This window comes from Pistacia vera, unplaced genomic scaffold (genome assembly GCF_008641045.1).
Source record: "Pistacia vera cultivar Batoury unplaced genomic scaffold, PisVer_v2 Contig443, whole genome shotgun sequence".
Taxonomy (NCBI): Eukaryota; Viridiplantae; Streptophyta; class Magnoliopsida; order Sapindales; family Anacardiaceae; genus Pistacia; species Pistacia vera.
The window spans coordinates 23,064-45,332 of NW_022196272.1; the positions used below are offsets into that span (position 1 = coordinate 23,064).

Sequence of the window (22,269 nt, forward strand, 5' to 3'; positions counted from 1 at the left end):
TTTCGTATAAAATGGATAATTCAAAATCAATTGAGGAAAATTTGGATGAGTTTTTAAGAATGACTTTGATCTTGAAAGGCACAGACTAAGAGTTAACAGAAACCAGCCTTGCCATGATACTGTTAAACTCACTACTGGAAGACTACCAAGTAGTCAAGAATGCCCTATAGTACTCGGGTACTGTACCTAGTGTAGATCTAGTTATTGCTGGTCTTAAGGCTAGGGAATGTAAAGGGTAGAATAGAAACTGGCCAATCTAGTAAAGGAAACCAGCATAGTCAGGGGGGTAAGAATAAGAAGAAATGGAAAGGAAACAGTAAGGCTAAGACTAAAACTAGGAAGTGTTTTTACTGTAACAAAACAGGTCATTTAAAGAAAAACTGTTTTGACTGAAAGAAGAAACAGAAATTAGGAAACATTGAGAACAATTTGGCTACCACAAATAACCTAATATATGAACCAGAAGTCCTTACAGTGTCAACATCTGACACTACTAAGGAATGGGTGTTAGATTCAGGCTGCAATTTCCATATGAGCCCAAATAGGAGTTGGTTTTAAGACTTTGAAACTTCTGATCATGAGACAGTATTCATGGGAAACAACCAAGCCTGTAGGGTTAAGGGAATAGACAGCATAACCCTTAGGTTACGTGGGGGAAAACTGATTAGACTAACCAAAGTGAGGTACATTCCTGATCTTAAGAGAAACCTCATATCCTTAGGTACTCTTGATGAAGCAGGATGCTGCTATAGGGCTGACAATGGGTGGTTAAATGTCTATAAAAATGAAAAGCTAATCTTAACAAGAGAAAAGAAAAATGGCCTCTATATTCTCTGTGGAAGCTTCTATTTTGAATGTAATAATATTGCACTTGTTTCTTCAAATTTATTTGTGACTGAAAAGTGGCATTTGAGGATGGGTCATATGAGTCAAAGAGGATGGATGTTCTAAATAGACAAGGGCAGTTTGGGAAAGACACTATCAATACCTTAGAGTTTTGCGAGAACTGTGTCCTAGGTAAACAACATAGAAACAACTTCTCTAAAGGAACTCACTTAGCTACTAATTGCCTTGACTACTTACATTCTGACTTATGAGGACGTGAAAGAGTAAAAACACATGGAGGAAACAATTATTTCCTCTCTATTGTAGATGTAGGAAAGTATGGGTCTACTTGCTAAAGTCAAAGGATCAAGCTTTAGCTAGGTTTAAAGATTGGAAGGTGCTAGTTGAAAACCAAGTTGGTAGAAGGGTTAAGGCTTTGAGAACTGACAATGGGCTTGAGTTCTGTAACCTGGAGTTTGATAGATTCTATAATGAACAGGGGGTCTTGAGGCATAGAACAGTGAGAAACACACCTCAGCAAAATGGGGTAGTTGAGAGAATGAATAGAACCCTGTTAGACAAGGTTAGGTGCCTATTGATAACTTCAAATCTTCCAAAAACCTTCTGGGGAGAGGCCCTCACTATAGCAGCTTACCTAGTAAATAAGAGTCCTTCCACAGCCATAGGATTAGTCTGTCCTGAAGAAAGGTGGTCTGGGAGAAAACCAGAGTTAGGCCACCTCAGAGTGTTTGGATGTACAACCTATGCTCACACACAAAGAGGCAAACTAGAACCTAGATCCACTAGGTGTGTGTTCCTAGGATACCAAGGGCACAAAAAGGGTACAGGCTGTGGGATAGAAAGTCTCCAGGGGTTCGAATCATAGTGAGCAGGGATGTAGTGTTCAATGAGTGAGTCTTCCTTTGCAAAAAGACTAACCTTGATGCAGGCACATACAAGAATACAGGAACTGAAACTGTTCAACCTAATGCTACTCAAATTGAGGTGGAGCCTACAGCTCAGCAACCTGATCCACCTCAAATGCAAGCACAGCAGTAACCTGGAGGGGAATCAGAACCTGGTGTAACTGATCAAGTTATAGATGATGAAGCTAAAAAGTTCTTGGAATCACAACAGGATGAACTGATGAACTATCAGCTAGCCAGAGGCAGAACAAGGAGAGACGTAAGACCACTTTCAAGATATTCATATGCTGAATTGATTTATATTACTCTTCTTGCAAGTACAGAAGTTCTAAGGTCTGAACCTGAGACTTATCGAGAGGCTATGGAGTCCAGAGATAGGGATAAATGGAGAGAAGCCATGGAGGAGGAAATGCAAACCTTAAAGGTAAATGCCACATGGTCTCTGGTTCCAAAACCGAGAGACCAAAAGCTAACTTAATGTAAGTAGCACTTCAAACTTAAAAATGGTATTTCTATAGCTGATCCCCCTAGGTATAAAGCTAGACTTGTGGCAAAGGGGTATACCCAAAGGAAGGGTATAGACTTCAATGAAGTCTTTTCCCTTGTGGTTAAATACAAAACAATCAGAATGATGTTGTCAGTTGTAGCTCATCATGACCAGGAACTTGAGTAGGTGGATGTCACCACTGCCTTTCTACATGGAAACCTAGAGGAACATATTTATATGAGCTGGCCAATGGATTTTGTTGACCCTAAGGCCCCAGCCCATGCATGTCTCCTTAAAAAGTCATTATATGGCTTAAAACAGTCTCCTAGACAGTGGTACAAGAGGTTTGACACATTCATAGTGAGTATAGGGTTTACTAGAAGCCAATATGATATTTGCTTATACTTTAAAATGAATAATGGCATGCCTATTTACTTACTCCTATATGTTGATGATATGTTGTTGATAAGTAAGTCTAAGTCCCAAATTAGTGATTTAAAGAAGAAACTCAGTTTTGAGTTCAATATGAAAAACCTAGGGTGTGACAAGAAAATACTAGGCATGGAGATAAATAGGAATAGAAGAAAAAGTGAACTAAGGCTGCACCAACAATCATATTTACTGAAGCTAGTCATAAAGTTTGGCATGGCAGGTGCTAAACTGGTCTCAATGCCCTTGGCAAGTCATTGTGTACTTAGTAAATCCCAATGCCCCAAAACTGAGGCAGATGTGTTGAAAATGGAGTGTGTCCCGTATGCTAATGTTGTGGGATCCTTGTGTATGCAATGATAAGTATTAGGTCAGATTTAGCATTTGCCATTTCTGTGTTAAGTAGGTATATGTCTAACCTTGGTATGGAGCATTGGACAACCTTGAAATGGATGTTAAAATACATAAATAATTCTGTATGTGTTGGTCTTGAATATTGTAAAAGGAATTCTGCACTTGATCTGGTTGGGTTTGTAGATGTTGATTTTGCAGGGGACAAAGATACCAGAAAATCAACTACAGCCTACTTCTTCACATTGGGTGGAAATTGTATAAGTTGGAAGTCTCAACTGCAGCCAATTATGGCCCTTTCCTCAACTGAATCCGAGTATATTGTAGTGACTGATGTGTTTAAGGAAGCGCTATGGCTAAAGGGAATTCTGACAGAAGCCAACTTAATCAGTGGGAAGGTGACAGTTTACTCAGATAGTCAAAGTGCTATACACTTGAGTAAGAATCCAGTGTACCACAAAGGAACTAAACATGTGGATGTCCGCTACCACTTTGTGAGAGATCTAATTACTAAAGGGGTTATTGAGTTAAGGAAGGTTGCTACAGAGGAGAACCCAGCAGACATGGGCACCAAGATAGATAGTCATTCCAGCAAAATTTAAGCATTGCTTGAATTTGTTGTTTGTAAAATAATCTGGAGTGACAAGAGCCATGAGGGAATGGGACTGAGCAAGCTACACAAAGGAATTGTTTTCTACAGCTTCCAGGGTGGAGATTGTTGAAGTGGAAGCCTAAAAACAGTGTCGTTTTGGGTAAGTAGAACGACGTCGTTTCATACCTGAGATCAATTATATCCAGACCGCAGATTAGTCTTCAAATCCAATGGCCTCAATCCAGCCATCAGGTCAACCCTATATAAACTCAGCTGCTTTATTCGAAATAGAGATAGAGGCACTGTGATCTTCGATATCCTATTGAGAGTTAGGTTTTGCAAAGGGTTCATACTCAAGTTTGTGTAATCAATAAAGTTTAGAGTGGTTAGAGGTTTAATCATTCTGGTGTGGGTGTTGTTCTCACAGATTAGAGTTTCCAGGTGAGTTACTCTAAGGGCTGATTACGACATATATTGTATTAGGGTGGGTGTTTCTTTGTTGTCTTGGATTTGCTGTGTTGTAATCGTGAATCTTGAGATAATAGTGCGTGCAGCGAGCTCATCTCTTTCCTGAGCTTAACGTGGATGTAGCTTATCCTATAAAGATAAGTGAACCACAGTAAAACCCCGTGTTCTTGTTGTTCTTGATTTGATTGTGTGCGTATGTTTGATATATTGTAGAATCCTTTTAGTTTGCATAACAACAGGTTTATTCAGATCCAAATTATTACATGAAACAATAGAGCTCTTGTTTAAGCAAAGCACCTACTTTCCTGGACGGATTTTATGAGCCTGTCATGGAGTGGAAAAGACGAGTCTGATTTTTAACATAAAACCCAAGTGACAATAGATGATTCTACTGAACTAGAGTTCATCCTTGCGAGGACGTCTTGAGTTGTCTGAGTTCAACTTGACTGGATAGGAGGCTTCCAGAGTTATACCACACAGCCCTTCTTCGGCATTGATCTCTCGTTGCATTCTTAAATAACCCTTTTCTCCCCAGTCAGTTCCCCATGAATTCTTCACTATCCAATAATTTGTTCCATCTTGAGTTTCTCCATATCCTACAATAGCCACTCCATGATTCAGCTCTGTCCCACAGTCTCCATTGAATACTCCCTGCAATTAAATCACTCATGTTGTACATATATGATCAAAATGCTTGTACAATTAAAGAAATAATTGAAGACTAGAAAATGTGATTTGGGATTTATCTCTTGCTAACAGGAGCCTGAAAACTGTTACCTCGGAGTAGAATTGAAAATCCTTGCCACCAGCATCTATTGCAACTGCTACAGGTTGGTTTGCTACAGCTTTCATCAAGGAATTCTCATCACTTTCTGGTACCATTTCATAGCCATCAATAATCACTTCCGGGGCATTCTTCTGCAAGACGATAAGCGGTTTACGTATTAAGGTAGAGCCTCTGTTACTGACATTGTAATCTTATCTATTTTACAAGTTACTTACCTTAGGTAACTCACAGGATCCATCTCTGGCCGTATAAGGATAACTTTCCTCATTTGTTAATCCATCACTTTTTGCAATGAAGTCTAATGCTTGCTCCATTAATCCTCCGTCACAGCCATGGTTGTCTTTGTCGCAGTCAACCAGCTCTTGCTCAGACAACGACAATAACTGACCTGTTTTTATCTTGTTAATGCCCTCCACTGCAACTACAGTTGAAAATGCCCAACAGCTTCCTATAAAATTAACAATTTGCAGTAAATTTTAGGCAAAGGTTATGGATAATGGTGGAAACAAACTTGTAATTCAGGATGCGTTTCCCCTTGAGGAAGAGGGGGATTGCAAAGCTACAACAACTAAATGATACCATAAAATTGCCCGAAATGATTTAACAACATGAACTACACCTCGTTTTCAATTTATCATGACGTGGTGTTTTTTTGGCACATCAATAATTTTACCAGGCATATAGAATTTGCTGTTTTGAATAACTGTAATTGTCATCTTTGTGCAATCTGAAGCATTTCAGAGATGGAAACCGAGGAAGGAACAAAACATTATTGACAGTAATATTTCCTGGTTATGTATTTTAAATTGTAATCAAAGACTAAGAAAAGTCGTTCTTACCACATCTGCCTTGGTTCTTGACACCGGTGACTGCTCCATTCTTCCTCCAATCAACAGATGGAGGAAGATCGCTGGTCTTGGCATGCATGAACCCTGTGTTTCTCCGGGGACCATGTAACGTTCTGTGGTGGCTTACCTTTGAACTACGGGTGCTCAAAAACTCATGATTGGTCATATCGGCATACCTGTTGAGCTTCAACTTGTAAGGCTTATCCATTTGGTTCACCTTGTGAATATGCTTCAGATTCTGCTTGAACACATTGAAGCGCATTTGTTTTTCCTTCAAGTCGCGCGACAATGTGTGGTGGCCCCTCCATCTCTCATACAAGTCCCAGAGGCTCTCTTCGGAAGCCAAGTCACTCTCAGGGTAATCAAAACTTTCGGCCAAAGCAAAAACCAGAACCAGTGACAAACCCACCAGTAAGAATTTTTTGGTATCCATCATGTGATGTTGAGTATTGCGAATGTATAAACTAGATATACGGGAAATAAAGCTGTTTGATTTTTATCTAGTAATATAATCATGTCCTTATATAGAAGTATGGTGGAGACTGTAATCATAGCGTTTTAGAGCTTTAAACAGAAACCAAGGGGAAAAGCAAATGCCCTTTTCAAAGGTTATATCTATCTATCTATATTTAGAGATCGAATTTGTACAGTTTGTGTAATCTCTATAAAGCTAACATGATAACCATGTTGAGCTTGTTTTAACTTATTTGCAGAAGCTGACGAAATGATTTTGCTACCAGCCGACTTGAAACACGATTTCTTGCTAGTCCTTAGAAGTGCTCTAACTGCAAATCCTTTTGTTCAAAAAGTAGATAAACAGGTGTCAGCGGTAGACGAGTGTTTTGTTGAACCTGCATACCAAGGGTACAGCTCGACCAGATTAGACCGGAAGGTCAGTACTTGGTACTGAACCATGTCCAGAGAGACCATCATATCAATGTCAAATTCTGAATTTTACATTATATTTGGATCAAAACATCATAAACTTGATTTCATTGACTACACTACCTTCACAAATCCTAGCTCTCTGTAAATGTATCGCGTATAAATTTGGAACTGCCAACATGATCAGTTTGGAGTTATTACACAAATGGCGGTGTCATAGGACCACTTCATTATAGTAGTTATAATATCAGTAACCCTCTTGTGAACAGTGTTCAGATTTACCTTTTTCTTTCTGTCTCTCTTACAATAGGAATTCACCTGAAATTTAATGGATGGAGTTGTCCAAGTTCATCCCCGCTGTCATTGGCCAACCATACACAATACTTTGATGGTGTGCAAACATCAAACACAAGTCATGAGTAAAAGCTTTCTATGAAAGGAAATGCTTGCATATTTGTCCATAGGTCAAATCGGATATGAAAAAGCTGGACTAACTGCAGGAGATTTCAACTGGTGGAATAACAGATAGCTGAGATTTCAACTTAAAGAATTTTCAACAAATGCAAGCAATTTGCCTGTCAAGGAACGTGCCAAATTACAGGAACTGTGGCTTGCTGGACCGCTTAAGATACATACAGTAAAGAGATGCTCAAGATGAATACTTTAACACAAGCTGGCATTCTTTCAAAACCTAATCAAATTCCTTAAGCACCTTTATGTGCCAATTACATTTGCAAGTACAGCGAATGATTTCAGATACTGGCTTACAATGAATAGCTTAAGAGCCCAACAAAACAAAAGTACCAAGATGTTTATGGTCCTCAAAGCAATAAACTAACTCAGTTTAAATTATTTACAATTCACTGGCCTTCTCAACATCTAATCAAATTCCCTTAAGCAGATTCACCATATCCAGTTACATTTGTAAAGCCGTTGACATAAATAAAAATCAATGAAGCAACAAAGGAAAACATGTCTAATAATGTAAATAAACCCTTTCTCAGACTTAGCAGAGTTTTATGCACTATCTCAGCAACAAACGGCTTTGAATGTTGCACAGATAGCTTGAGGGGAAAAGTAAACCAATACCAAACGCTGTTGATATAGTAGTATACTAAATATATCTTTATGCAATTGACTTTCATCATCAATTCCATATATTTTTTTTCTTTCTTTTCAATTTCAGAAATCCCCTGATCAATCTTACAAGTTCAACAGATTTTGAACCTGGGAGTGGGGAATGCTGCTAACCCTACAATCTTGATAGACAGTACAACTAAAAGGTTGCTGGGAAATGGTGAACCACAGTTAGCTTACAAAACAACGTATCAAGTCTCATCCAAACAAATTGTATTTTATTTGGAAGCAGAGGTGGTATGCGTTGCAGCCGACATGAACATAAACAATGTATACAAAATGCATTTGGGGGAACTCCATGTTTTCTGCTGAGTCATTTGAAAAACAAAACCCAGAGGCTCAGAACATATCATAGCGCACCGAAAACAGAAGTTCACAGATTAATTCTACGAAATTCACATAAAAATATTTTTCCAAGACAATGCCGCACCTCATTTAACAAATCATAGATAAAACTAGATGCAGTAAGAGTGTAAACTCATTGGGAAAATAAAAAGCTAATTAAACCACAAATTTCATCAGCTTTGATAACAATTATGGCATGAACTTACAGTACACATCATGCTTATGAGAAAATTCATCAATTGATAACAAAAAGAGCAACAATACAAACGGAATTACAGCGCATCCTTGTATTTGTTTTCTTTAAGTAGTTCTTCTCTCACTCTGCTGATCTCCGCTTCCTTTTCCAGCCTCTCTTTCTGAAACATCAAGACAAAAAAAATCAGTCAAACACGTAAATGTACACTGAAAACTCTAGGGTTTTTATCGAATTGGGAAAATGCAATGACATGAATCAAATGGGAAAATAACTTTGAAGGGAGATCTTATAAACTAACAGTAACAAGTCAAAGTACAAGTACAAGAAATTAATAATATTGATTGAGAAAAGAAAAGACGGCAGCCAAACCTTTTCGTCCTGATGGAGGGCGATCCAGACGTGGACTTTATCCATGGACTGCCAGAAGATGAAGGCTCCAAGTGTCATTGCAAAGTATGTCGCCACTTTCACCATCTCTGATTTTGAATTTGTTGATTATCGAGTTATCAATCTATCAGATTATCACACCTTTGCGAGGGATCGAGAAAATCAGGCTATTAAAGGTCGACGAAGAGTTATATGGTGCAGTGGATGTGCATTGACTATCATGAACCCTGCTTCCCACCCGTACACGAAGATCGTGCATAAATGGGTCTGCAGAGTACAAAACGAAGATTGGGCTTATTTGCCACAGTCCGGCCCATTTAGATAAATAAATTTTTCTCAGGAAAATTAACTTTCAGCACAAAGATGTGTTGGGAGTTTATGTAAAGGTGTCATTATCATAGATTCCGATTTGGTTTCCTTGTTCTTGGATTGAAGCTGAATACAAATCTTTGTTTAAAATGTTGATGTACCCTTTGGTGATTCGTGTCCCGTCCAACACTATTTTTCCGGCGACAAACAATAATTTAGCAACGCCGTTACCTACTAAACAAATAGAAAAGGGACACAACACGAACACTTCTGTCTCACATTGATGTTTGATGATGCCGACTTGTGGACTTGGCCCGCCGTGTAATTGGTTGACTGGTTCTTATCATAATCCCAAATTGCTGGTAGAAGCTTAGCTTGTAGGATCTCTGAAGCCTGGCTTTTTGTACCATGCTACTTAAAATCATAGATTCTCCATTGTTAACATGACTGATAGTGATAGATTACAGTTATGTTGAAATTTAACACAAAAGACAAGCACTTCTTAGACTCTTATCTAATTCCCAATTATCCAATCGGCTAAAGGGAAAAACCCCAAATCAATAGATTGAATCAAAAACTCACAGTGTGACAAGACCAGAGGATTACCTAAAGATGCCGGCTTAACTCGTGGCATTTTTTTTACTGTCCATATGGCATAAGAAGTTTGTGCAAGACAATAAGGATGGCACCTGTGCTACACCTCTAGTAATTTTTTCAATACATGCATAGTAACTCCGTAATATATATGCGTTATTTGATGTATAAATTAAGTTAATTTGTCTTTGTTTTCAACAAACTGAGAGGTAGAGAAGGTAACTCACAGAAGTGGAGGGGTGGAAGATCATTATTACTTGAAGATAGTAGGGATATGGGGACCGAAAGCAAAGGTGGGCTCTTTCGTTATGCTGATAGGACGGACAAATTGTTGCTGTTGTTTGGAATTCTGGGCAGCATGGGAGATGGGATGATGTCTCCACTTTCCATGTATGTGCTTAGCGGTGTTATCAACGAGCTTGGATCCTCTGATATCTCTGCCTCCAATGAGATCGTGGACAAGGTACTCAAATATTACATCAAATAGTGCATCTATTCTAATATAAAGAATATAAGTTTTATGGTAAAAAGTCAACTGAATTAGTGGCTAGTTCTACTAAATTTACATACCAAAATATATGGTTAACAAGCTGCCATTCATCCTGTATACAGTACACGCTCAGGCTGCTCTATGTTGCAATCTTAGTGGGAGTATCTGCTTTCATTGGTATGTATCTTTCTGATACTTTTCTTGTTATTTGGGTTCAGTTCATATCCAATTGGTCCTTTTCCAATTTCATAGCCCGTTGGCTCGTTAGAGAAACGGTGCTTAGACCTAGAGAAAACCAAAGGTGTCGTGTTTGCAAGACAAATGTGGTCCCTCAAATACAAAAGTTGTCATGCTGCACTCTGGCTTTCAAGTTGTTTGAGGTCTTAAAACTAGGCTGCCAAAACTTGCATGTAAAATAGTTTCGCCAAATATACATCAAGCACATGTCTCCTCTCATTCTTGGAATTTTATCAGAAAGGCTTTCGTTTTGCAGAAGGAGTCTGTTGGACAAGAACTGCAGAGAGACAGGCATCTCGTATGAGGGTGGAATACCTGAAATCAGTCCTCAGGCAAGAAGTCAGTTACTTTGACAACCAGACTGCTTCTTCCACTACCTTCCAAGTCGTCTCCATCATCTCCTCAGACGCTCATACAATCCAAGACACCATTGCCGAGAAAGTTATTAACTGTCGTCTCACGCTTTTTTGTTTTCTTTTCCCTCCTTGTTCTTATACTGACGGCATCTATTTTTCTGTTTGTAGATACCTAATACCCTAGCTCACCTCACATCATTCATCTTTTGCCTCGGAGTTGCATTTATACTCTCTTGGCGACTGGCACTGGCCGCCTTACCATTTTCACTCTTGTTTATCGTTCCAGGAGTTGTGTTTGGGACGGTACTTAAGAAATTAGGAGGGAAAGGCAAGGATGCTTATGACATCGCTGGTGGGATTGCAGAACAAGCAATATCATCAATTCGAACTGTCTATTCATATGTTGGGGAGAATCAAACACTAAACAGGTTTAGCCATGCTCTGCAGGAAAGAATGGAGCTTGGTATAAAACAAGGCTTCACTAAAGGATTGTTGATGGGGAGCATGGGAATGATTTATGCAGCTTGGGCTTTCCAGTCTTGGGTCGGAAGCGTCCTTGTTACTGAGAGAGGAGAAAAAGGTGGTGCTGTTTTTATTGCTGCGGTCTGTACGACAATAGGAGGAGTGTAAGTTGCTTGCATTCATGCCAGGAATTGTATGTAAGTACTACCTTGTATATAGTTATTTTCTAAAAACTGACAGGTTTCGTTTGTCCAGGGCAATTATGGGTGCGCTGCCCAATCTCTCTTTCATCTCCCAGGCAACCATTGCTGCCACGCGGATTTTTGAGATGATTGATCGAATTCCAGATATAAATTCTGAAGACGAAAAGGGGAAAATTCGAGCATATGTGAGAGGAGAGATAGAATTTAAAGAGGTTGACTTCAGTTACCCAACAAGACCTAATACCCCAATTCTTAAAGGATTCAATCTAAAAGTGCAAGCAGGTAAGACTGTGGGTCTTGTTGGAGGCAGTGGTTCTGGCAAGTCCACAGTAATATCTTTGCTTGAGAGATTCTATGATCCTGTCAACGGGAACATTCTCCTTGATGGACACCAAATAAAGAGGCTTCAGCTTAAATGGTTAAGATCCCATATGGGACTGGTTAATCAAGAGCCTATTCTTTTTGCAACATCAATAATGGAAAACATTCTGTTTGGGAAGGAAGGAGCTTCAATGGAAGAAGTTGTGAAGGCAGCTAAGGCTGCAAATGCCCATGACTTCATTGTTAAGTTAACAGATGGATATGAAACCAAGGTAAGCCAATGTTGTATGTTCTTAATCAAACAAATCAAATTGATTTTCTATTGCTACAATTGACTTGGTATACTTCAATCAGGTAGGGCAACTCGGAGTTCAGTTGTCAGGAGGTCAAAAACAAAGGATTGCGATTGCAAGGGCCTTAATAAGAGATCCAAAAATTCTCTTACTTGATGAAGCCACAAGTGCTCTGGATGCACAGTCTGAGAAAATAGTACAGGAAGCCTTGGACCAGGCTTCTCAAGGAAGGACAACAATTATTATAGCTCACCGTCTCACCACAATTCGTAAGGCTAATTTGATAACTGTACTTCAATCAGGAAGAGTGATCGAATCTGGTTCTCATGATGAGCTGATGCAAATGAACAATGGAGAAGGTGGGGCCTATAGCAAAATGGTGAAATTGCAGGGATCAGCAACGAGTAATCAAACAGAAGGTAGAAACCATATTAGCTTGATGAGAGCCCAGACTCCTCAGACACCACTCAGTGTGAGATCAAGTTATCAAAACAGCCCGGTCTATCCATTTAGCCCAGTATTTTCAATCGACATGGCACACTCCTTCCAAATGCATGGCTATGAAAACCAAAATGAAAAAAACATAAAGAATAATCCTGATTCTCCTTCTACCAAACTGCGTTTGCTGCAAATGAGTGTAACTGAATGGAAAAGAACTGTACTTGGGTGTGTAGGTGCTGCTGGTTCTGGAGCAATTAATCCAGTATATGCTTACTGCTTAGGATCAGTTGTCTCGGTTTACTTTCTTAAAGACAATTCCAGGATCAAATCAGAAACCAGAATGTATTGCTTCATCTTCTTAGGACTAACAGTTTTAAATTTCATCTCTCATCTCCTTCAACATTACAATTTTGCGATCATGGGAGAGCATTTAGTCAAAAAAGTGCGAGAGAAAATGCTTGGAAAAATACTCACCTTTGAAATTGGGTGGTTTGATCAGGACGAGAACACAAGCGCAGCAATTTGTGCACGACTAGCTAATGAAGCTAACATGGTTCAATCCTTCATTGCAGATCGGATGTCATTACTGATTCAGGTCTTCTTCAGTGCTTCGCTGGCTTTTACACTGGGATTGCTGGTTACATGGAGGATAGCCATTATTATGATTGCCATTCAGCCTTTAGTCATCGGGAGCTTTTACTCTAAAAGTGTTCTGATGAAAAGTATGTCAGAAAAAGCTCGGAAAGCACAAAATGAGGGAAGCCAACTAGCAAGTGAAGCTACCATTAACCACAGGACTATTACAGCCTTTTCCTCTCAGAACAGGATATTGGGTCTTTTCATAGAAACAATGAAAGGCCCAAAGAAGGAGAGCATCAAACAATCATGGTTTTCAGGAATTGGCTTGTTCACCTCCCAATTTCTCACAACAGCTTCTATAGCATTGGTTTACTGGTATGGAGGGAGGATAATGAATCAAGGATTGGTCACACCAACACACCTTTTTCAAGCATTCTTCATCCTGATGAGCACCGGCAAGAACATTGCAGATGCAGGGAGCATGACTTCTGATTTAGCAAAAGGAGGCAATGCCATCAAAACAATTTTTACAATTCTAGACAGGAGAAGTGAGATAGAACCTGAAGAGCCTAGAGGTAAGGAAGCTATAAAGGATACATCCGGACACATAGAACTAAAAAATATATTCTTCTGTTATCCATCAAGACCTGACCAAATGATCTTCTGCGGCCTAAGTTTGAAAATTGAAGGAGGAAAAACAGTGGCACTTGTCGGACAAAGTGGGTCGGGAAAATCTACTATTATTGGGTTAATTGAAAGATTTTACGACCCGCAAAGTGGAGTAGTTTTGATAGATGAATGTGACATCAAGAACTACAACTTGAGAAGTTTGAGGTTACGTATTGCGTTAGTAAGTCAGGAGCCGACACTTTTTGCAGGAACTATCCGCGAGAATATTACTTACGGTAAAGAGGATGCTACAGAAGCTGAAATAAGGAAGGCTGCAACTCTAGCCAATGCTCACGAATTTATAAGGTAGTCTCCTCTCTGACAGAGTTATAAATGTACAACAGAAACACTACTTTTCTTTGTGGTGACACATATTTATTTGAATTTTGATGTGCAGTTCCATGAAAGATGGTTATGAAACGTACTGTGGAGAAAGAGGAGTTCAGCTGTCTGGAGGGCAGAAGCAGAGGATTGCCCTTGCTCGAGCAGTATTGAAGGATCCGATGATTTTACTTTTGGATGAGGCGACGAGTGCACTTGACAATGTGTCAGAGAATCTTGTCCAGGAAGCATTGGAGAAGATGATGGTTGGGAGAACATGTGTAATTGTAGCTCACAGATTGTCCACAATACAGAAGGCAGACACCATAGCTGTGATAAAGAATGGGAAGGTTGTGGAACAAGGGTCGCACTCCAATCTACTAGCCACAGGGACTGGAGCCTACTACTCTCTAATTAAGCTACAAGGTAGTAACTCTCCTTACAGGTGAAACACTGCGATAGTCAGCTGAAATTTTATTTGAATGTGTAATAGTTTCTTCATTTTTGTTGAGTATGCAACATTTCCTTAAAGAATTAAGCTGGATTTGACATGAAATGTCAGAAACTTCATGGAAATTAACACTTGGAAGGAAAAAAATGTTGAGAAAGAATTGTGAGAATAAATTTTCCATAATGGGTCCATAGCAGCACGGGAAATCAGAAGAATAAAATTCATCTCTCCAAAGCAAAACTAAAGTGTGATTTCTTGGACAGCAATGCTTTGTATAAGCCCTAAAGAATCAAGCTCTAGTAAACAATGGCCCTGTAGGAACCTAAACAAACTAAGATACGAGAACAAATGCTTTCAGTATTCTATGATCCTTCTTTCTATTTTGTCTTTATTTCCTAACTTTGTAACATGTTAGAAGAGGTTTGACTTTGATAACTAGAATCAGTATCACTCGAAAAACCATACACCATCAGTAGTTAGCTATGTGCAACAAGCCCATCACCCATACAGTGACATAGTTATGTGGTGGGGTGCGGGCAATACGGGATGACACTTCCATATACATCTCAGTTTGGGCAGGCCTTGGCCTAATATTGCCAATCCGAAGCTCGTGGCCCAAATTAAAACCAATCTATCGGTCACCTCTTTGACTAGGGTGGAAAAAATTTGCCACGTCTTTCTATTATTCATTTCGAAGATTAAACTGAAACTAAAAATCTAAATCGTAATATGCTAGTTAAATTCCTCAGTAATATTGCAAGCTAAATTATGAGATCTCTGTTAATTGTATGACAAAACAAAAAAACTTTATGCATAACATATATTTTTAATATGTTTTATATATGTTTGAAACTTATTGTTGAATTTATTAATGAGTAGTCGCAATTTATCAGGTGAGATCTATTGTAAGCTGACCAATTATGAACTGTCACATTAGGATTGTGAGAAAAAAATTGTAAATGTAGTATTTTTGAAAAAGTAAATGTATTGTAAATGCAAAATTATAATTAGTAAGGCCATTGACGCATAAGCAATCATAATAGTTCGAATACAAAGTTCTCTTAGGAGAACAAGAGTTTATCTTCTTTTGCAAAAGATCTTATGATCTTCTCTTTTGTTTCTTAACTTCATTTCTTAGTTTTTTTGTGAATGAATTTTATTTTCAGTTGTATTGTGTCTCAATAAGCAATATTTAAAACATGATTATGTGGTTGCTTTTGTTATAGTTTGTTTAAGCTAACAAAATAATATATGATCTAAGCTGTCTATGATTGTTTATTTGCTTTTCAGTGTATGGATGTAAATATTATATACTCTAATTTATAAGCAATCCAAACTATAATAAATCAATCATCAAAGCTTGTGAATTCTTTAATGCTTCAAATATATTTGGAGTTTATGGTTGGATTTATTATTCAGTAGCGAAAACACATTCACATTTCTTTTAATACAACAAAAAACATTCTTAAATTTATAAATACATTTCTAATATTGAATTCAAATACTAAAATAATGAAAGGAAAATTGTTTGTTTAGTTATTTAATTGTAATAATATTTGTTAGACTGGGTATAACAAATATTATGTGTTGGGTGTAAATGGTATCAGAGCTCTGATACCATTTACACCCAACACATAATGGTTGAAAGTTCGGAATAAGTGGTTGGAAAAGGCTGAGGCGGTAATTCCTTATTGGTACGGCGAATCCCAGCCGGATCCAGATCCCAAACCTTATAAAGAGTCAGACTTTGCAACTGAGTTGAGACCTGATTTAGATTGACCATGGGTGGTCAGGATGTTTTGGATCAGTTCGCGGCTAATTTGTAGGAAAAATATCCTAGATTGCCTCCAAGATATGCACAGTTTGTGGCCAAAGAAACCCAAGGTGATTGGGAAAAGGCGGAAAAACTCTTTATGAAAGGTGTCAAGGAAGAAGACTTTGTTTCTAAAGTAGATGGAAAACGGAAGGTTGATATTCCGAAAATTTCTACCTCAGATGCTGAGCGAATCAGCAGGTATTATGAGGAAGAAATGAAGAAACAAAGGAAAGGAGAAGAAACTAGAGGATTAAAATCGACTCCAGGTCCAGGTCCTAAAAAGGCGGAGCTCGATGAGCTAATCTCGAGACTCAGGGAATCTGAGTTTAAAGATGATCCTCTTGTAGGAATTCGTAATCCTTTAAATTCTTTCGAAGGATTTCTTAAGGAAATCTCCAAACCCGAATACAAACAAACTTATCCCACAAAGATAAGGTCAGAGTTTGTACCTATGGGAATACCTAGAATGGTGGAGACACCGTCTGGCAGAAGTTTCCTAAATATCGATTATGTTACAAATGTAACGGATGCGATCGAGGAATGGGAAACTGTTAACTAGGTTCATATCCAAAACAAGAATTTTGGACTCAGTGATACTTACAAGTTTCTAAGATCCACACTGCAAGGCGCTGCAGGAAGCTTTTGGAGAAGTCTAGAAGCTGGTACGGGTCTGTTAGATACTGTAAGGGACTTGAAGAATGCAGAATCTATTTTTGCTCTCTTCAAGGATATGCTCTGTAGAGAATTTACTGGGATAACAATTACCCGTAGGAATCTCGCGGAGGTAGTTGCCTTAGAAGCTTTGACAAAGCTTAGGCTTTGTGACATGTATCTGTTTGAAAATTTCGTCTGTGAGTATAGATGATATTTTTATCAGTTGCCTGGTGGTACACAGGAAGTCATGAAGAATACTTTCTTTGCTAAGCTTCCCTAAGAATGGGATAAGGCAGCAAACGAGGCGTTTAAGCTTTTACTCGAAAAGAATCAGGTAGTTGATTCTTTAGGAGGAAGAATAGAAGCTGTTAGACAACTCGTGAGGACAAGATGTTTGAATGCCAAGCTGAATAAGGAAGCTAAAAGGCTTGAGTTCAATGAATCTTATTGTCAAAACTTTGATAGAGTGCTAGGACAATATGGCTGTGAGTCGAGGAGTTCGACTAAACATCAAGGTTGGAAAAACCATATGAAACGAAAAGGATCATTCGGTAAAAGGAACTTTAAGCCGAACCGTTTTCGTAATATGGTAAAACGACCTGTTACTAATAAACGGAATCTTCCAGATCACAGAAGGTTTATTAGGCGCACAGGGAAATGTAGACTTAACCCTAAGGAATGCGGAGCGTGTAAGTTTTGTGCTACCTGCCCATCTGGCAAGAATGCAAAAGATTGTAATTGTTGCTGGATTTATGGTGACAAAAATCATTTTGCGGATAAATGCCCTCATAAGGGTAAGAAGAAGGCAGCGGTAAGATTTTTGGAAATCAACGCGGAAAGCCAAACTTCTGAATTTGAGCCAGTTTGGGGATACAAAATTAATTCAGATGATGAAGTTTATGAATTAGTTTCGGATTACTCTGATGATTCAGATTCTTCAGAGGATGACTCAAAAGACATGACTTTTGAGTAACAATCTTCAAATCTTCAACGCATAGGTATATTCATGCAAAAGTCTAGGAGTCTTAATGAATATCCTAGGAATAGTGGTATTGGTGATGAGGATGATCTTATCCCAATTAGAAATGAAGATGAAAACCCTAACTCGGTAATTAGTTCATCATCTAATTACGAGGATCACTCGGGTAACTCAGAGACTTAGGTAATTCCGAGGTTAACACCTAGAGAAGTTTTTGAAAAACGCTCTAAGTGGTTATTCAAAGCTGAAGGCTTAGAAGATGTACACGAAAAGCCTGTTCGTGTAGCATTATCTCAGTTTCGAGAGGGTGAATTAATACTCTCAGACGATGAGTGGCTACAGAAGGTTAGAAGTCTTGCCAAACGGGCAAATGGCAAGTATAACTATGTACAACTTGGTGCTGTACAAATTCGTGTGCAGGGACTATTCCGTGGAGGAATGAATGTACCTGTTCAGGTTGCCTTACTGGACACACGATGACTTACGTTTGGTAAAGCTCTAGTTGGCAGTTTTCACGTTAATTTAGCTTTGGGAGATGCCTACAGGACTGTTAAACCAGGTTATATGGTTAGTCTTATGGATCCAAACCTTAAACAGATTATGGTTCTTCGAATTCATACTTTAGGATTAGAAGACTTGATGGCTTCTAGTGACGGAATAGCAATTCAATATAGGTTGATTTATCATTTGATAAATTCTGTTAATTCTATACGAATGAACTCTGGTGCAGATACGGAGGTTCATGGCCCGGGACAGGATTCTGTAATTCCAATTCGACCTACGGTAATCATTTGATATATTCCACTTCTGATGCATAAGAAATGGATGAGGCTTGTAATGTTTTCTTTCAAAGACTGTATCCTAGTCATCATATAAACCGGATCGCACGGGATATATCGCAGGAGGTTGACCCCTCTGGTGCATGTCCTGAAAGCACGGATAAATTCAAACCTAAGGAGAACATCTTGAAAATCGAAAACAAGAGCCAAGAAAACTCAAAACAAGAGCCAAGAAAACTCTTTAAGGATTGAAGAACTTGTGAAATCCTTTAAAGAGGAACTTTCTCCATGCTTTGATGATCAACCATTAAAGTTATGGGAAAGGAACGGTGTTTTTGCTTCACTTGAGTTAAAAAGGAAAGATGATAAAATTGTGACCAAATCTTTTCCTTATACTCCCGATGCAGAGGAGGAATTCAGTAAGCAAATACCGGAATTGTTGGAAAAGCAATTGATACGCGCCAGTAAAAGTCCACACTCTTCGCCATCATTCATGGTTATGAATAAAGTTGAGCAATTAAGAGGAAAAGCACGGATGGTTATCGATTATAGGCAGTTGAATGAGAAAACCATTGATGATGCTTATGAGATACCAAACAAATTGGCTTGTTTGAATAAAGCAAGATTTGGAAAAATCTTTTCCAAATTTGATCTAAAGTCAGGATTTTGGCAGATCAGAATGGCAGAGTCAAGCATTCTTTTGACGACTTTCACCTGTCCGAAAGGATTGTTTGAATGGATGGTTTTGCCTTTTGGACTTAAGCAAGCACCATCAATATTCCAAAGGAAAATGGATCAAGTTTTTGGGGACTTATCCAACTTTTGTATAGTCTATGTTGATGATGTTCTGGTTTTTAGTAAAACCAAGGAAGAACATGTAAATCATCTTAGACTGGTAAGCAAAAGGTTCCTTGATAATGGAATGATTCTATCTGAACGAAAGATAGAATGGTTTAAGAACAAGGTGAAGTTCTTAGGCATAGAGATAGGTGAAGGAGGTATTCAACTCCAAGAACATATCTCGAAGAAGTTGCTGGATTTTCCAGACGTGATGGAAGATAAACATATGTTACAGCAATTTCTTGGATTAGCCTATTACATGCGTGAGTATGTGCCCAATCTCGCTAGTGTAATTAATGGCTTAACGCTTAAGGTTAGTGACAAAGTGCCTTGGATTTGGACACTTGAAGACACTAATTGTGTTAAGCGGACAAAAGCCTTGACAAAGCGGTTAAAACCATTAAAACTCCCAGATGATGAGGATAAGCTCATTATCGAAAGTGATGCATCTCACTTGTATTAGGGAGGAGTGCTTAAGGCTAAAGGGACTGATAATATTGAACGGATTGTTCGATATGCGTCAGGAAAATTCTCTCCTGCTGAAATAAACTATCTGATCATGAAAAGGAAGTTTTAGCAGCGAAAGAATGTATTGACCGATTTCGATTGTTCGTAATCAGTCACGAATTTACTTTAAGGACAGATTCTAAATATTTAAAAACTTTTATAAAATTGTCTTTAAAGGATGACAAATCTAGATTAATCAGATGGCAAATTGGTGTTGCAGATATAAAATCAAGTTTGAATATATTTCTGGTGAATCTAACTTTGTTGCTGACTTTTATCTAGACATTCTCTTGAAGATTTGTAGGAAAAGACGGACAAGAAGGAAATTGGAAGTCACTTCTCATGCTCCAAGTGTAAAACATGAGGACACTGAGAAGGAATTGTCCTTTGAAGATTACTCGACTTCAAAGGTTACTGCTAAAAAGGAGAAAATTGCGGATAAGCAGGTAGCTTTCTTAAGCAGGTTACTGCGGTATAGCAGGATAAGAAGGAAAGTGTCGAGATTATGACTCTGATACTTCGGAAAGAGGAACCAAAATTTCAACGTTTGAAGGGTAAAACTTCTACGAAGGAAGCTACTTCTGAAACAGAAATGATTCCTAAGAAGGAAAAAACTCAGAAGAAAGCAATAGTTTGCTGGTCTTGTAAACAGGAAGGACATGAACAGGCTAATTGTCCCCTGCCAAAGACAAAACATTCTGAGGATCATCGTCAGGCGTTGTAAGCGTGGTGGTCCACACACTCCACAAAAGAAGCGGTTAATTGATGCAGATATTTGTGGAGGTTTAGTTTTCCAAAAGGCTTAGATTAATTTCAGCTAGTCAAACACTCTGGGAGAACTGGAAACCCAAATTAGGGTCGCAATGGTGACAAGACAAGGGGAAGTACAGCTGAGAGGTGTCTAGAGAAGCTAGCAAGAAGATTAGCATCGCTGGAAGCTGATGAACTGTTCTATGAGACGAAGAGTTCAAAGGAACTGACGTACTCTATGCAGCAGGAATTAAAAACTTGAGGTAAAGCTCAAACTCGAGAATTTGAATGATTTAATAGTGAAATTGGGAAAAACTGACTTGAAGATTTAGTTCAAGGATTATCAGTTATCCTAATGGAACTATGGAATTGTTCGTTCCATGGAAAATCTTTAGAAAAGGTTTTGTAGAGATCTTTTGACTAAAGGATGGATCGATACAATGCAAATTGACGTCAGGAAGCAATGGTGGACCCTACTATGCCATACGCGGTTAAGCAAACGCTCTGTGTATTAAATCGGAAGGTCGACACATCACTTGCATGATTACTTCCTCATTGCAAGAGAGCTATGATGTTCAACCTGTACAGATATGGGAATTTCTTGTAGGAGAACCATGGTACCGAATTATGTTAAATAGTGCGGTAAAAATGGGTTCTTATGCACTAGAAGAAATCAGAAGAAGAAGAGGAAGATTGGACAGGTTACACATTGCCAAAATGTTACTGGTAAAATCTAAACTGGAAGAACTCGTGAGAGTAAATGTACTGTCCATATTCAGAATGGATCGTGGTGGTTAAACCAGTAGTATGCATTGATCTAGGATACTTTTGTTCAAACAAATCAGGCCTAGTTGAAACTTGTTAGAAAGGTTTGATTTAGCCATCTACCAAATCAGGCCTTGATGGAAGGTACAATTGTCTTCTAAGGATGGTCTTAGCCCAGACTAAAGGTCTAAACGAACATGTGTCAACTTAAAACAACCATCACTTTTGATCCGGAAGGAGTTTTGGAGCTCGTAAGATATCAACGGAAAGCTTATCTCGAGCTCTACGTCGTGGCAGGGAAACTTTGTTGGGGTCATTTTTGGGGCCAATATACACTGTTTTGGCATGTTTCAGGGCTATTTTAAGTTTTTTATGCATTTTTTCTAACGTTTACAGTTGATTACGATCTAAGAACTGAGAACTGGATCTGAGGCTGTGCATAATTTGAGAGCTGAGAGCTCAATTTGATGAGCTTGATCTAAGCACACAAGGAGCTCGATCAAAAAGCACACGGAGTTTGATTTGAGAGCATAAGGAGCTCGATTAGAGGGCATAACCAGCTCGATCTGAGAGCGCACGATTTGAATGATCTGAGCATGCGATCTCAAGCTAATGAGTGAGATCTTATGAGCTCAATCCAGGACTCATTATCTGGATGATCTGGATGCTTGGAAGGGCGCGATTTGATGATCTAGGCTCTCGGAAGCGCGTCTGATGATCTAGATGCTTGAAAGCACACAATCTGATTGATCTAAGCACTCGGAAGCATGCAATCTAATCAATCTGAGCG

The 22,269-nt window shown here is 38.7% G+C and overlaps 3 protein-coding genes across 3 annotated transcripts; 1 reads left to right on the plus strand and 2 right to left on the minus strand.

Moving 5' to 3' along the window:
- Nucleotides 1-4,386: 4,386 nt before the first annotated feature.
- Nucleotides 4,387-6,459, minus strand: LOC116144378 (vignain-like). Its single transcript, XM_031429824.1, has 4 exons — nt 5,705-6,459; nt 5,081-5,313; nt 4,856-4,996; nt 4,387-4,729 (listed from the first exon to the last, which is right to left on the minus strand). Exons 1-4 carry the CDS (start codon nt 6,147-6,149, stop codon nt 4,475-4,477), a joined length of 1,074 nt encoding a protein of 357 aa, XP_031285684.1. The 5' UTR covers nt 6,150-6,459; the 3' UTR covers nt 4,387-4,474.
- Nucleotides 6,460-8,191: 1,732 nt separating this feature from the next.
- Nucleotides 8,192-8,886, minus strand: LOC116144374. Its single transcript, XM_031429819.1, has 2 exons — nt 8,646-8,886; nt 8,192-8,436 (listed from the first exon to the last, which is right to left on the minus strand). Exons 1-2 carry the CDS (start codon nt 8,748-8,750, stop codon nt 8,353-8,355), a joined length of 189 nt encoding a protein of 62 aa, XP_031285679.1. The 5' UTR covers nt 8,751-8,886; the 3' UTR covers nt 8,192-8,352.
- Nucleotides 8,887-9,840: 954 nt separating this feature from the next.
- Nucleotides 9,841-14,401, plus strand: LOC116144375 (putative multidrug resistance protein). Its single transcript, XM_031429821.1, has 7 exons — nt 9,841-10,029; nt 10,179-10,233; nt 10,550-10,734; nt 10,818-11,275; nt 11,367-11,907; nt 11,990-13,923; nt 14,015-14,401. The coding sequence occupies exons 1-7, from the start codon at nt 9,841-9,843 to the stop codon at nt 14,385-14,387; spliced, it is 3,735 nt and encodes a 1,244-aa protein (XP_031285681.1). The 3' UTR covers nt 14,388-14,401.
- The last annotated feature ends 7,868 nt before the right edge of the window (nt 14,402-22,269 follow it).

What these genes read in the sequence shown, in the direction of transcription:
- LOC116144378 (XM_031429824.1), bottom strand. Translation starts at nt 6,149, where the DNA reads ATGATGGATACCAAAAAATTCTTACTGGTGGGTTTGTCACTGGTTCTG. An exon ending in GATCCTGTGAGTTACCTAAG is followed by an intron (nt 4,997 to 5,080) that starts GTAAGTAACTTG and finishes ATCGTCTTGCAG; the next exon opens with AAGAATGCCCCGGAAGTGAT. An exon ending in ATTTTCAATTCTACTCCGAG is followed by an intron (nt 4,730 to 4,855) that starts GTAACAGTTTTC and finishes ATTTAATTGCAG; the next exon opens with GGAGTATTCAATGGAGACTG.
- LOC116144374 (XM_031429819.1), bottom strand. Translation starts at nt 8,750, where the DNA reads ATGGTGAAAGTGGCGACATACTTTGCAATGACACTTGGAGCCTTCATC. An exon ending in CCCTCCATCAGGACGAAAAG is followed by an intron (nt 8,437 to 8,645) that starts GTTTGGCTGCCG and finishes TTGATGTTTCAG; the next exon opens with AAAGAGAGGCTGGAAAAGGA.
- LOC116144375 (XM_031429821.1), top strand. Translation starts at nt 9,841, where the DNA reads ATGGGGACCGAAAGCAAAGGTGGGCTCTTTCGTTATGCTGATAGGACG. An exon ending in GGGAGTATCTGCTTTCATTG is followed by an intron (nt 10,234 to 10,549) that starts GTATGTATCTTT and finishes TTCGTTTTGCAG; the next exon opens with AAGGAGTCTGTTGGACAAGA. An exon ending in TGTACGACAATAGGAGGAGT is followed by an intron (nt 11,276 to 11,366) that starts GTAAGTTGCTTG and finishes TCGTTTGTCCAG; the next exon opens with GGCAATTATGGGTGCGCTGC.